The sequence below is a fragment of the Microtus oregoni genome, unplaced genomic scaffold, assembly GCF_018167655.1.
Source record: "Microtus oregoni isolate MIOR12 unplaced genomic scaffold, Mior012 000004F_ref0000308, whole genome shotgun sequence".
Classification (NCBI taxonomy): domain Eukaryota; kingdom Metazoa; phylum Chordata; class Mammalia; order Rodentia; family Cricetidae; genus Microtus; species Microtus oregoni.
In genome coordinates, this window is record NW_024543063.1 from 8,465,520 (window position 1) to 8,479,878 (window position 14,359).

At 43.2% G+C, this 14,359-nt stretch overlaps 1 protein-coding gene across 8 annotated transcripts in view; it reads right to left on the reverse strand.

The window, feature by feature from the left end:
• Positions 1-11,711: 11,711 nt before the first annotated feature.
• LOC121447552 (UDP-glucuronosyltransferase 1-6) overlaps positions 11,712-14,359 on the reverse strand; it is a 135,731-nt gene continuing 133,083 nt past the window's right edge. For all 8 annotated transcript variants that reach the window (XM_041650863.1, XM_041650859.1, XM_041650861.1 and 5 more), the window contains one exon: positions 11,712-12,569. In XM_041650863.1, coding sequence (XP_041506797.1) covers positions 12,272-12,569 — 298 coding nt within the window. In that variant the 3' untranslated portion in view covers positions 11,712-12,271. The remainder of the gene's footprint in view (positions 12,570-14,359) is intronic.

Sequence of the window (14,359 nt, forward strand, 5' to 3'; positions counted from 1 at the left end):
ATGTTAGGCTGTCCCATGTGTAGGTCTAACATACCTTGGTCTGAGCAACTCAGAAAGTTTTGTGGACCCCAGCTGAGTAGCCTGGTGAAGGTCGGTTACCAACATTCCTGCCAGTTGCTTCTGGGAGAATGATCTTTCTCTCTGGGGTCCTCCATTAACCTATGGATTTGAGCTGTTTGTTTCCTCTTTCCAATGGACTCTCAGTCAGTACCAGGACACATGTCATCAGAATGTCAACATGGCCCACTGGCCTTAGAGCCATGTAGTAATAGGGGCGGCAGGGCTACGTTCTCAGCACCCCCGGCCGCCTGCCAGGCTAGCTTATGCCCAAAATAATTACACAGACACTGTATTCTTTTAATCACTGCTTGGCCCTTTAGCCCTAGCCCTTACTGGCTAATCCTGTTATCCCAATCAACCCATCTCTAATAATCTGTGAGAACCGGTCTTACCGGGAAGATTCTAGCCTAGTCCATCCTGGGTCGGAGCTTCATAGCGTGCATCTGCCCAGGAGCCAGGAGCATGGCATCTCTCTGAGGCGTCTGCTCCCGTGAGGAGGAGCTGTCAAGTCTCTGAGCTCACTTCCTCTTCCTCCCAGCATTTTGTTCTGTTTACTCCTCCCACCTATCCTCTAACCAATAAAATGGGCCAGGGCAGTGCCTTTATTAGCCAATGACCTTCCTCCATCAGAGCCATTTATCAAAGGCCAGGTCAGCAGCCCAGCAGTGGAGGCCAGCAACATGTATGGGAAGTTTAATAGCCTCCAGGAGGGCCAAGGCTTTTTAATGTCCTTTTTTTCCAGAGGTAAAAAGCCCTCTTGCTCTATAATTGTGGACATGCCCAGTACTAAAAGTATGCTGGCTGGTGGTTTGTGTATATGGTGTTGGACTTTCCTTTCCCCTCAACTCTCTTAGGGTTTCCATTGCTGTGAAGAGATACTATGACCACGGAAACTCTTATAAAGAAAACCATTTATTTGGGGTGGCTTGCTTATAGTTCAGAGGTTTAGTCCATTATCATCATGGTGGGGCATGGTGACGTGCAGGCAGACGTGGTGCTAGAGAAGGAGCTGAGAGTTCTTACATCTTGACCTGCAGGCAGCAGAAAGTTGTCTGAAAACTTGGTGTGGCTTGAGCATATATGAGACTTCAAAGCCCACCCCCACCATGATACCCATCCTCTAACAAAGCCACACCTCCTAATAGTGCCATGCTCTATGAGCTTATGTGGGACAGCTGCATTCCAACTATCGCACGTGAGAACCTGGGTCAGATGAATCAGTTATGCTCTCTGGGCCGAGGTACCTGGTTTGGGCCCAAATCATTTCGGTTAAAGTACTGAATGCAGCTCTTATGTACCTGGTTTCATCTTTCATCTCCTAATAGTCATGGATGAGCACCTGCGTCATTAGGCCAGAGGGTTTATTAAACCATCAGCTACCATCATAGCTCTTAGACAGGTTGGCCGTCCTGTGCCTACAGGGTCTGTCTTAGTTAGGGTTTCTGTTGCTGCAACGAAATACCATGACCATAAAGCCAGTTGGGGAGAAAAGGGTTTATTTGGCTTACACTTCCATATTGTTGTTCATTATTAAAGGAAGTCAGGACAGGAGCTCAAACAGGGCCAAATCCTGGAGGCAGAAGCTGAGGCAAAGGCCATCTGGTTACTGGCCTGGCTCGTTCTCCATGACTTGCTCAGCCTGCGTTTTTATAGGACCCAGGACCACCAGCCCAGGGATGGCACCACCCACCATGGGCTAGACCCTACTCCTTTGAACACTAATTGAAAAAAAGCTTACAGCCAGATCTCATGGAGGCATTTCCTCAACTGAGGCTCCTTTGGTTCTGATGACTCTAGCGAGTGCCAAGTTGATGCACAAAACCAGCCAGGACAGAGTCCGGTCATCATAGGGCATTTTCATGGCCCCAAAGTTTTGGTTAAAACTCCCCTTGTCTGGAAATTCTAGGACTGGAGTAGAAGTCAGGGATGTTTTTAAAGCTTCAAATGCCTTTTGTTTAGTCTCAATCCAGACTAGGGGATCCGAGTCCTCCTTTTTGCTGGTGCATAAAGACACTGTTGTTTTTACAAACTCTGGTATCCAGAGGCAGCAATATCCAGCTGCACCTAGGAACTCTCGAATCTGTCTCTTAGCCTTCGCAGTTGGGATCTGAAGGATGGCAGCAATCCTACTCTGAGACAGTCTGCTGTTGCCCCCCTTCAGCTGGCAGCCGAGATAGGTAGCCTTCTACAAAGTTGGGCTTTCTTAGCCGACATTTTGTAGCCCAAGATCTGTACCTCCTGCAGAAGTCTCTCTGTGGCCCCTTTATAATCTGTTTTTCCCTGAAGCCTCTGACAGAAGGGAAGGAAGTCTGCATTTAGTGTCTTTAAATCCTGGGGGGCAACCTGGTCCAGGTATGTTGCCTGCTAGAACATCCCACTGGCTCTGTCCATTTAAAAGCAAAGATGGGTCAACTCACCTCTGCCAATGGGAGGCTGAAAAACACATCTTTCGGGTCCAAGACAGTGTACACCTGCTTCTTTGGAAGAATCATGAGGACCGGGGATAACAGATTCTTTTCCAGACAGAAGAGGTATATCTCAGGGTGGCTGGCAGGGCACCAGATGCCTGTCTCTTCAAGCAAGGCAATATGTACTACAATTTCCCCTTTTGCTTCCAGGGTCATGGGTATTGTTTATTTGACAGAAGTAATTGAACTAGTTAGTTGAACAATTATAGGAGCTTGGCATGGGCCAGTCCTGGGGGTGCGGGTATTGGTTTCTCCTCACAGAGGACAAAACACCAAGATTTTGCTGGGTATCTGTAAATCTAACTGTGTCTCATCATTACAGAAGGGGATGGTGGCTTTTAGTTTATACAAAAGGTCTTGTTCCTATCAGTTCTGTGCTGCTAAACACCGTTCAAGCTACCTCAAGCAACTGGAACCTGCTTTACCTTTAAGTTTTTTAAACTTTTATGCCTCTTTTTTCTAATATCTTGGGCCAAATGGATGGCAAAAGAAATGTTTTTAGCCGTTGTGTTTAACCTTTCTAAAAAATACCTAGTGAAATTGTTTAAAATCTCCTTGAACAGAAAGGAAAATTTGTTCTGTCCAAGCTGGTCCTCTAACAGCAATCCCCCTGCATAATCCAGAGGTGGTTTTTTTTGTTTGTTTGTTTGCTTGTTTTTGTTTTGTTTGTTTGTTTGTTTTTCTTCAGAGAATCACTGGCTGAAAATGAGACTTAAATTATGAAAGAGAAAGGAATAGAATGTTCTCTTTTCCTTTGGGCTCAGCCTAGGGAAACTTTTCCCCTTCCCTGGGGCTGCTGAGAGCAGGCAGAGAGCAGAGGGAATGCTCACCCAGGGAGTGATTTCCCACTCCTGCTGTGTGCTTTTGCTTAGATAGAGGAGCAGGGGAGAGGAGGTTGGAGCTCTGGATGAGAGGCCCAGCCCCTCCCCACCTCTACACAGGGACCAGCCCTGATGTGAGCAGGAGTCAATCAACAAAACAAGCAAGCACTGCTGCTCCTGGAGTGGGACAGGTGGAGGGTTTTTCTTTTGTTGTTGTTGTTGTTGTTTGTTAGTCTATTTGTTTCTCTCTATTTTTCTTTCTTTCTTTCTTTTTTTCTTTTTTGTTTCTCTGGGTGATCTGGCAGAGTCATAAGGATTCTGGTCCCCAATGGGATGGGGCACAGGTCTTAAGCCAGGGGTTTCTCACACCAAAGAAAATCACTGGTCAATACAGGAAAACAGAACTGACAGAAACCTATAGAAAGACATACAGAGACACAGTAAAGACAACCAGGGGTGGCCACCACACAGTCATACACCTGGACAGAAGGATCCATTGGCATCTCACATGGATTCTGGACACTGGATCAGTAGCTGTGCCTGATCCCTCCTATATGTCCAAATAGAAGGCACCTTAACCAGACTTACCTACTGAGGTGACAGACTAGGCAATTTTCTAATATGTTTTCTTCTTGGATGGAGGTGTTAGACCCCTCTGAAGCATTAAGCAGCAATTAGGTAGTCCTGGGGACCTGGAATATCCAGGTTGAGCACCCTCTAATACCCAGGATCTTGAGGTCTGTTCTCTGGGATCTCGCTGGGGCCTCCGGAAATTTGGTATATTCACTAGAGAAGACTGTTCATACATGGGATTAAGTCAAGTGTTTATTAGTCAGCTGGTGACTAAACTGGTTGCTCAAGATTCCAGAATAGCCCTTGAACCTTTCTCAGGGTGAGCTTTTAAGCATAAAAACCATGTCCTGGGTTAACATATTACAGTTAGCAAGAACAACTGGCCAAAAGCAGAACTATAGAAACCAAAAAGAAAGGTTAGTACATTGTGAGACTTTCCCAGAATTGTGGACTTTGATGGATTAGGCCTTTCTTTTAGTTTTGGCAGGTGGTGGTGTGCATGTGTTTAGTTTTACAGCCTGGATGGTACTTCCATCCAGTCAGTTGTGCTAAGGTCTGTTGCCTACTAAGGTCTGGGGCCCTGTTAAATAGTGATCTATCAAGTCATATGTTTTGGGTCAAAAACTTCCATGTATGGTGACTACATGCCACTAGGTTGAGCTATGCATATTTTTTTTTCTATTGCCCATTTTGGATACAGGAGTACCTGGTTTTACTTTCTAGGTTTTTCAGATTCAATACACAAATGATTAATGAATTAGAACCAGAAGTAAATGTGTCAGCAATTGGTTTAAAATAAACCTTCTCAAAATGCAATGCCTCAAACAACAAATTATTTGCTGTCTACAATTTGGGTCATGTCTTTCTAAGTGCAACTGGAGTCACTCATGCTAAGGGCTTGCTGTGGGCTGAGAAGATACAGGTATTGAGGTACCATGTGGCAGAGTTCACTCAGGCAGTTCTCATGGCCATGTGGCAGGATCCAAGAGCATGAGAATAAATGAGAGGCTCTGGGGGCACCACTTGGAATCAGCAGGAATTCCTTTATCAGCGGAGGCAAGTCAGGACTCCAAGGACAAACATATGCCTCACCTTGAGGGGAAGAGTTTCAAAGTCACACTGGAAGGACATAAATATCAGGAAGGTATAGATAGGGGCCATATTTTAAAGATGACACACAGCGTGAGTGTACAGAGCATGACAAGAAGCAAAATGCCCAAGCTGGAGAGATGGCTCAGTGGCTAATGCACTTAATGCTCTTGTAGAGGACCTAGGTTTGATTCTCAGCACCATATGACAGCTCACGAGCTGAACTCCTGTACCAGGGGATCTGATTCCCTCTTCTGGCCTCCACAGGCACCTGCATACACACAGTGCACATACATATATGCTGGTACTCACACACATAATAAAAAATATTTTTTAAAGGCAAAATGTCCTTTAATTAATTGTCATGGAAGACACTAGAACAATGAGGATAGTGAAGAATTGTTGGGCTATGTTTGTTTTCCAAATGAAAATTATTGTTTCTTTTCAGATGATGACAATGATGTTAGATTCACATGTAATCCATCCTTTTGTGTTGCTACTCCATTAAGTTTCCCACCTTTGTTTCTTTGGTTACTAACTGGGAACTAAGAAATGAACCTAAATGTATAGGTTGTATAAATATCATCTTTATCAGTTAACTGCTTCCTGTGTTTCCTTATAGCAGCTTGAAGATAATGTCAAGGGAAAACTGTTACCAAGAATGAAATAATTACTCTTCAAAGGTTGGAAGGACTTTTAGGATTGCCTAATGGGAAAATTTGTTGTTTTTCTTTTTTCTTTTTTTAGTTGTTGAAAAAAAATTTTCTGCCTCCTCCCCGTTTCCCCATTTCCCTCCCCCTCCTCGCACACATTACCCACTCCCCTCCCCCTCTCCCCCTCTCCCCCACTCCATTCCCCTCCCTCTTGAGAATAAAGAGCAGTCCAGATTCCCTGCCCTGGGGGAAGTCCAAGGTCCTCCCACTTATAACCAGGACCAGGAAGGTGAGCATCCAAACAGGCTAGGCTCCCACAAAGTCAGTTCATGTATTAGGATCGAAACCTAGTGCCACTGTCCTTGGCTTCACATCAGCCTTCATTGTCTGCCATGGTTAAGAAAGTCCAGTTTCATCCCGTACTTATTCAGTCCCAGTCCCGCTGGCCTTGGTGAGCTCCCAATAGATCAGTTCCACTGTCACAGTGGGTGGGTGCACCCCTCGTAGTCCTGACTTCCTTGCTCTTGTTCTCCCTCCTTCTGGTCCTCATTTGGATCTTAAGAGCTCAGTCTGGTGCTCCAATTTGGGTCTCTGTCTCTATCTCGATCCTTCGCCAGATGAAGGTTCTAAGGTGATATGCAAGATATTCATTAGTATGGCTATAGGATAGGGTCATTTCAGGTTCCCTCTCCTCAGTTGCTCAAGGTACTAGCTGGGGACATCTCCCTGGACACCTGTGAGCCCTCTAGAGTCAAGTCTCTTGCCAACCCTAAGATGGCTCCCTTAATTAGGATATATATTTCTCTGCTCCCGTGTCCACCCTTCCTTTATCCCAAGCATCCCATTCCCCCAAGCTCCCCTTATTCTCCCCTTCTCACGTTTCTCACCCCATTTCCCCTTAGCCCCATGCCACCTCACCCCCAAGTTCCCAGGTTTTGCCCGGCAATCTTGTCTACTTCCCATATCCAGGCGGATGATTATATGGTTTTCTTTGGGTTCACCTTCTTATTTAGCTTCTCTAGGATCACAAATTATATGTGCCAGTAGCCTGCCACACTGATGTGGGATTTCCCTCTGTATGCTGTGTTTACCATTGATGAATAAAGAAACTGCATTGGACCTATAGCAGGATGGGGTGGAGCAGAGCTAGGCAGGAAGGACTGGACTGAATGCTGGGAGAAAGAAGGGCAGAGTCAGAGAGAAGCCATGGAGCCGCTGGAGACAGACACTGGGAACTTTACCCAGTAAGCCATAGCCACGTGGCAATATACTGATTAATAGAAATGGGTTAAATTAATATAAGAGCTAGCCAATAAGAAGCTAGAGCAAATAGGCCAAGCAATGGTTTAATTAATAAAGTTTATGTGCAATTATTTAGGGTCTAAGCTAGCTGGGCAGCTGGAAACTAACAAGAAACCTTCTTACTACAGATTGGCATACCAAGGTGGGTAACTACATCCACATAAAAACCTAAGAAAGCTTAAAAAGTAATCCTAGACACAAAGAACAGAGTTAAGCATGGTTTGGTAGCAGCATTTTCTTGGGTGGGCTCTATTTGCTAAAGCAAGCAGAGGCATGGCTCCTTTAAGAGAGGTCTTACTGATTCAGCAGTAACAGCCAGGCAGTTTCAAAAACAGCAGCTTCCCAGCCATGGGCCGTGCTGCTAGCACGAACTCTGATTCTTTTGGGAAACCGAGCATTTGGATGGGGTTTGTAAGCAGCATGCTGCAGCTTGCTTGGTGGCAATGCAGACTGGCTGTGTGCCTGGAAGTGGGGCGGTGTGTGGCTCAGATGTGCAAGCGGCTCTGCCATGCTGGGCTGGGCAGGGCAAGTAGGAAGTATTGTATATACCTAGTAATGGCACAGTTTAAGTTTTTAAGAAGCACTTAGCATTTTAAGAAGTGCTCCAGAACAGTAAAGAATTACAGATAAACACTAGGACAGATTAGGACATTAAAGACCTCTAAATGGGTCACAGTGTTGGATAAATGTACATAGGCTTGGGAGAGAGAAGAAAAAGAGTATAGAGAATAATAAAAAGAACTAAATGGTTAAAAAGGATAAAGCCTTTAAAGAGACAGTACAGACAGTCATAGATTAAAAGAAGTAAAGAAAAATAAGCCACATAAAGATAGGAAATTCACAGAGAGTCTGGATTATGTATATTATTTGTTTTCTTTTAAATTTTTGACTGTGAAAGAGCTTAGTACAGAGAGACATTTCATTGTATGGGCTGCTAAGCTAAACCAGCATGTATATTATAAAGGTATCTTGACTTCAGAATTTGGGTCTAAAGATATGTTGCTTTGGAAAAGAGGTTCTTTTTTTTTTGTTTCCACAGAGAATGAGAACCTGTAGAATCATTCCAGAGTAATATGGTTTGATGGACCAAGACCCCCTGAAAGTTCTCCTTGAACACCCCTCAAAAATTATTTTGCCCAACAAACAGTAGGAAGAAGTTTGGACAAAACTATGCCCATATTACCAAATATTGTCTATAAATGTTTGTTTACATTTAAAGGGGGATATGCTATAGAGATTTGCATTGGCATGAACCTTGGTTTGTTGATACAAATTTAAGATTAATCTTGTTATATGTATATTTCTGCTCTTGATTAAGGTATTGTAATTGTGTAGCTCATTTAAAAATGTAATGTATAATTAAGAAATACAGGCTAATAGATAGTCATCTCTAATAGTCAAGCTTGTAATCATGTTAGATTTTCTAGATGTACAGAGATATATTTCAGATGGATAGGCATTCTTCAAACCTTTCAAATACTACAGAATACAGCATTTAAAATGTTTTAAGAACTTGCAACTTTTCATGACAATGAGATACATCTGCTCCTGGCATCACAAATAGCTTCAAGAGGAAGATGGTCATTGAAGAGGCTCCTTATGGAGTTGGTTAGCCATTTGGTCAAGAAACTGTTCTTGCCTGGACTGCCTGATGAATTGGACATTCAGGACCCACAGAGAAATGACTGCTGAACTTGTTTAAAAGTAAGACGATCTTCAGGGTTCCTGCTTCATGAAAGAGTCTGCTAGACATTTGGCAGGATACAGAAGAAAGTGACTGAAATTTCCTTCTTCATGAAAAATTCTGCTGGATACTATGGGCCAATAAGCTGAAGATGGATGCCCCAATGTCTCTGTCAATTCTAGAGTTTTGAAAGTTGCTTATAATGCACTTCCTGCTTACTTAGGTAATATTTTATATCCTTCTGGAGTCTTTGATGGAGTTGAAGACTAGATAGTTATTATTATAGCTTTCCTTAGTTATGATAAAAGATAAAGTAGATATAAATATTGTAACTGTAATTCTTGCTTGATAACTGTTTTATGTAATTTTACTATGCTAATGTTAAAACCTTTCTTTTTATTTAAACAGAAAAGGGGAGGCGATATGGGATGTCCCTTTGTATGTTGTGATTACTATTAATGAATAAAGAAACTGCTTTGAACCTATAGCAGGGCAAGATGGAGTAGACTGAATGCTGAGAGGAAGAAGGGCAGAGTCAGAGAGAAGCCATGGAGCCGCCAGAGACAGAGACTGAGAACTTTGCCCAGTAAGCCACAGCCACATGATGATATACAGATTAATAGAAATGGATTAAATTAATATAAGTAAGAAGCTAGAGCTAATGGGCCAAGCAGTGATTTAATTAATATAGTTTCCGTGTGATTATTTTGGATCTAAGTTAGCCAGGTAGCCAGGAACCAACAAGCAACCTCTTTACTACACCACAATGTGAAGAAAAAGATCAAGGAAGTGTGAAAAACAGTTTGAGAGAGTGGATATGTCAGAGACAACTTCTGAAACCATAAAAGCGGGAATGGCCATGTTCTTTGTGGGCCCACATCCCACCACAGTATGCCCCTGTGCTCCTGATAATAAAGATCTTTGGTGTTTAATGTTTCCCTTTGTCTTGTTTTAGGGATGATGGTTGTTTTTTTTTAATTCTCCATGACTCCTTTTCAGAATAAGTGATGTTTACTTGAAGCCTGGCCTCCACTGTATGTGGTTTGGTTTTTTATTTTGTTTCAGTTTCTGGGTTTTTTTTTTGTTGTTGTTGTTGTCTCTTTTACTGAGGCTCTCAACTGACTATCCTGAGTTTTATGGAGGCCTTAGACTTGGGCTTCCAACCTGTGCTAGAACAGTTGACTTTGAGACTGTCTTTGGACAGAAAGCTAATCTATTATTATAATTTTTTTTCCAGACAAGGTTTCTCTGCCCTGATTTTCTTGGAACTTGCTCTGTGGACCAAGCTGACCTCGAATTCAGAGATCTGCCTGCCTTTGCCTCTGCCTCTTAAGATTAAGGGTGCACATTAATCCATTTTTTTAATTGTGAAGTGGACATGAACTTGGAACCAGAGTCAGAATATATAACTTGAATCTTGAATGCCTGTAAGATGTCTGCTACTAAGAAGCAGGGGAAGCTTTTGCAAGTAGGCCTTATTAGGAAGTCCTTAAGCCATTGGGGGATTTTCCTCAAAGAGAACTGTGATATCACAGACTCCACCTCTGTTCCTGGTTCAAAATATAAGGTGTAGGAGAATGGTCTGTATTCTGTCAATTATATTTTAAATAAACACTGATTGGCCAGTAACCAGGCAGAAAGTGTAGACAGGACAACCAGAGAGAAAGTAGAAGAGAGTCAATGAGAACAGGAGAATTCTGGGAAGGAGGAAGCCCATTCCTCTGCAGTTGTGACCCTGCTACAGAAGAAGCAAGATGTGATTGCCTCGCTGAAAAAGGTATTGAGCCATGTGGCTAACACAGAGAATAATAGGCTAATATAAGTTATAAGAGTTAATAAGAAGCCTCCTGAGCTAATGGGCCAATGAGTTTATAACTAATGTAGACCTCTGTGTGATTTCTTTGGGATTTAATTTCTATGGGAACTGGGCAGGACAGAAACTCAGACACCAAATATAATTCCTGGTTTATTCATGTATATGCTCCTGCTATGATATGACACCTTCTGCTACCCTCAACAAACTGAGCCAAAGAAGGATAACTTATGAACCTCTAAGACTGTAAGTTAAATAACCTCTTCTCTTAATAAATTACTTGACCTGGGTGTTTCATTATGCCATTGCAAAACTGACCAATGCAGAATATGTAGTGTACCTGAAATCTTTTGTGTGTATCTGTCAAAACAATACCCATGTTAATGAGCTTTCTATTACTGTAACAAATATCTAGGATGTAGCATCCATGAGAAAAGGTTTATTTGGAGCTAGCTATAGACGTTTCCATCCCTGGTCATGTGACCATGTCGCTTTGGAACCTGTGCAGGATAGGAGAACACCCAGGGAGAGTGTCCCAGAAGCTTCTTGTTCCATGATAGGGAGAGAACAAAGAGAGAGCAAAGGGCCTGCATGCCAACATCCCCTTCAAAGGAACACCCCCAGAAACCTAACTTTCTCCCTCAGGATCATCTTCTTAACGGCTCCACAACTTCTCAGTGGTGCCATAGGCCTAGGACTAAGCCATCAGCAAATATATCTTTGGAAGATTCAGAATCAAAACTATGGCAGCAATTATGTGTTTATCTAATTATTCTTTATCAATTAAAAACTCAGGAGCCAGATATCAGGGTAAGAACCTGAATGATCAGAGAAGCAGCGGTGAAGTGACCAGTGACCTCCCATCTCTTCCATTCCTCCACCTGAAAGGGGCTGAGACAGAGCCTCTCTTAGCCCTGCCCTATGTCTGTCTGTCCTCCAGAACCTCTATGGTTAATTTTGGTCAGTTAGTAGCTAGCTCTGTCCTCTGATTCAAAACAAACTTTATTGTCAGTCTTGGAACATCATAATGCAATCCAAAAACTACCCAACACGGCAACAGTGGTTTGTCTGCACTAACTGCGGAACTGTGACTGTATTAAAGAGCACTGCAACTACAGGTGGTTCTTCGCTTGTGTGCACGTACACATGTGTGAATCTCTTTGGTTTTCAAGTTTGGTGTCACTATCACGTAGCACTTTTACAATTAGAGGATGTTTGAAAATAAGTATAACACCAGTGGAGAAATAATAAACACAATTTGTCTGAATTTATTAGTAAGTTCTCGGTTTGGGAAACACTACAGAAGTTGGACTTGCCTAAGAATATACTTTCGCTCTCATCAATTCCAGATCTGCTTCACACAAGCAATGATTATCATCTCCAACACAGTCTCAAAGCATCGTCCCCTCCCCCAGAGCTGCAAAGGCCACGTCGCCCACAATACATGAGCACAACAAGGAATGACGAGCACTGGAGGAGGCCACAGCAGTCCGAGGATCCAGGTGAGGAATCTATCAGCTGAAGTGTGTGTGGGGGCAGTGATGACATGACGGGACAACTGTGGGGCTGTCAATGACTACAGAGTGCCATTCTTTCCAAAACAGATGGCAAGTGTTGTCCATAGCTTCCCTGATGGGTGTGGTCAGCAATTAGATTGGTTTTATTTAAAAAAAAATGTTCTGAGTGTGAGATGTATGGCTGATTATTTCCCTAATAAAAACAAAATAAATTTAACACTGATTCTGTTTTCAAGTGTCAAACTGATTGAAGAATGGACTGATACCTCCCCTTCACTTCCTACCCACTTCTCAATGGGTCTTGGATTTGTGTGACTTCTTAACTCCCTGCTTTTTCCCAAAGCATTTCCGGAAGCCATAGGAACAACATTTAAAGACAATGAAGATGACTGTCAACACGATGGCCAGGAGGAAGCCAATCACATCCAAGGAGTGGTACTGGTACCAGGTGAGGTCATGGGCAGCCGGACGCAGGTGTGGCGCCCCCTTGTTCCTCATCACGTACTCCACCCAGAACACAGCCAGGTCCAGAGGCTCTATGGGACGGTCCTTGTGGAGTCTGGAGAGGTGCATGATGTTCTCCTTGTAACTGAACACAAAGTGGTTGTTAGTCTTGGAACACCTTGTTATAACCAGAAGAGCACACCCTGAACACACACTTAATCAATATTCACTATTTCTAAGAAGGAGGGGGAGGGATAGATGGTGAAATGCAGGCAGAAGGGGAGGAAGGAGAGGAAAGGGTTGATGTGGGAAGGTCTTCTGTTTTGTGTTGATTTCATTGGTTAATAAAGAAACTGCCTTGGCCATTTGATAGGCCAGTCCTTAGGTGGGTGGAGTAGACAGAACAGAACGCTGAGAGGAAGAGGGAAGTGAGGCAATTGCCATGCCTCTCCTCTCTGGATCAGACGCCATGGAGCCAGCCACCAGGTCAGACATGCTGAATCTTTCCCGGTAAGCCATCACCTTGTGGTGCTACACAGATTATTAGAAATGGGTTAATCAAGATGTGAGAATTAGCCAATAAGAGGCTGGAACTAATGGGCCAGGCAGTGTTTAAATGAATGCAATTTGTGTGTTGTTATTTCGGGTGTTAAGCTAACCATGCGGGAGCTGGGAGGGATGAAAAGCAGGCCTGCTCACCTCAACACTACAGGGGGTAAGGAGGAAAGAAAGCAAAAACAACAACAAAAAAGGTATTTTATAAATATTTAAACTTTGTTTCCAATTTTTCACCTTTTAGTAATTTCTTTGTAGGAAATTATAACGTCATTATGGTAAAATGAAGTAAGAACAACAACAACAACAACAATAAAGGAGTCAGCTGCAGATAAAGGAGTAGTGTGGTTTGAATGTGCTGCCCACAGGCTCGTGTGTAGGAACTTTGGTCCCCAGTGCAAAGGTACAGAGAGGTGGTGGAACCTTGAGGAAATGAGATGTCATTGAGAGAGGATGGCCTTTGCTCCAGAGCTGGACTCTGTCACCATGAGAGTGGGCTGTGATCAAGCAAGGGTGCCGCTTATCTTTTGTCTCTTGCATGTATACACCCTTGGCAACTCCAGGTGTCTACCATGGAGGATACACGGTAGGTAGCAGGAGACCCTTACCAGATGCAGCTGCCCTGCTCTAGATTCCCCACAACTTCTCAGACTCTGAGCTAAATAAACTTTGACCCTTCATAGATGGTGTAATTCTGGGTATTCTGTTATTGCAACAGAAAACAGACTAGAGCGGCATGCCTAAAACGCTCTTACATACATATTACACGTAAGTATGCATACACGCTGCTCTTAGATTAAAACTACCACTGGCCATCATTTCTTCTTACAAACTTTTGTGGTATTGCTTTTAAGATTTAATTTTATTTTTAACTGTGTTAATATGTCTGTCTCTGAGTGGGTATATACACATGAGTACAGAGCCCATGGAGGCCACCAGGGGGCACTGGGTTCCCCCCAGAGCTGGGAAACAAACTCAGGTCCTCTAGAAGAGCAGCAAGTGCCCTTCTTAACTGCTGTGCTATTGTGCCACCTCCCTGCCTTTTAAAATTTTTGCTTGGGGTTTTTGTTATTGTTTGCTTGGTTGGTTTTGTCTTAAGACAGAATCTTGCTACACAGACTCAGCCAGCTTGGAATTGGCTATATAGCCTTGAACTCTTCTTGAACTCATCACAATCCTCCTGTCTCTGTCTCTAAGTGTTTAGATTACAAGTGTCTGTCACCATGTTGGTCTTCCCATAGGTTTTAAATAAAATAGTTCCAGCAACCTTGAAAGCAATACACTAAGTTTCAAATAGAGACAAAGTGATCTCACAGTGTGCAGGTGTATGTGGTGTGTGTGTGTGTGTGTGTGTGTGTGTGTGTGTGTGTGTGTATGTGT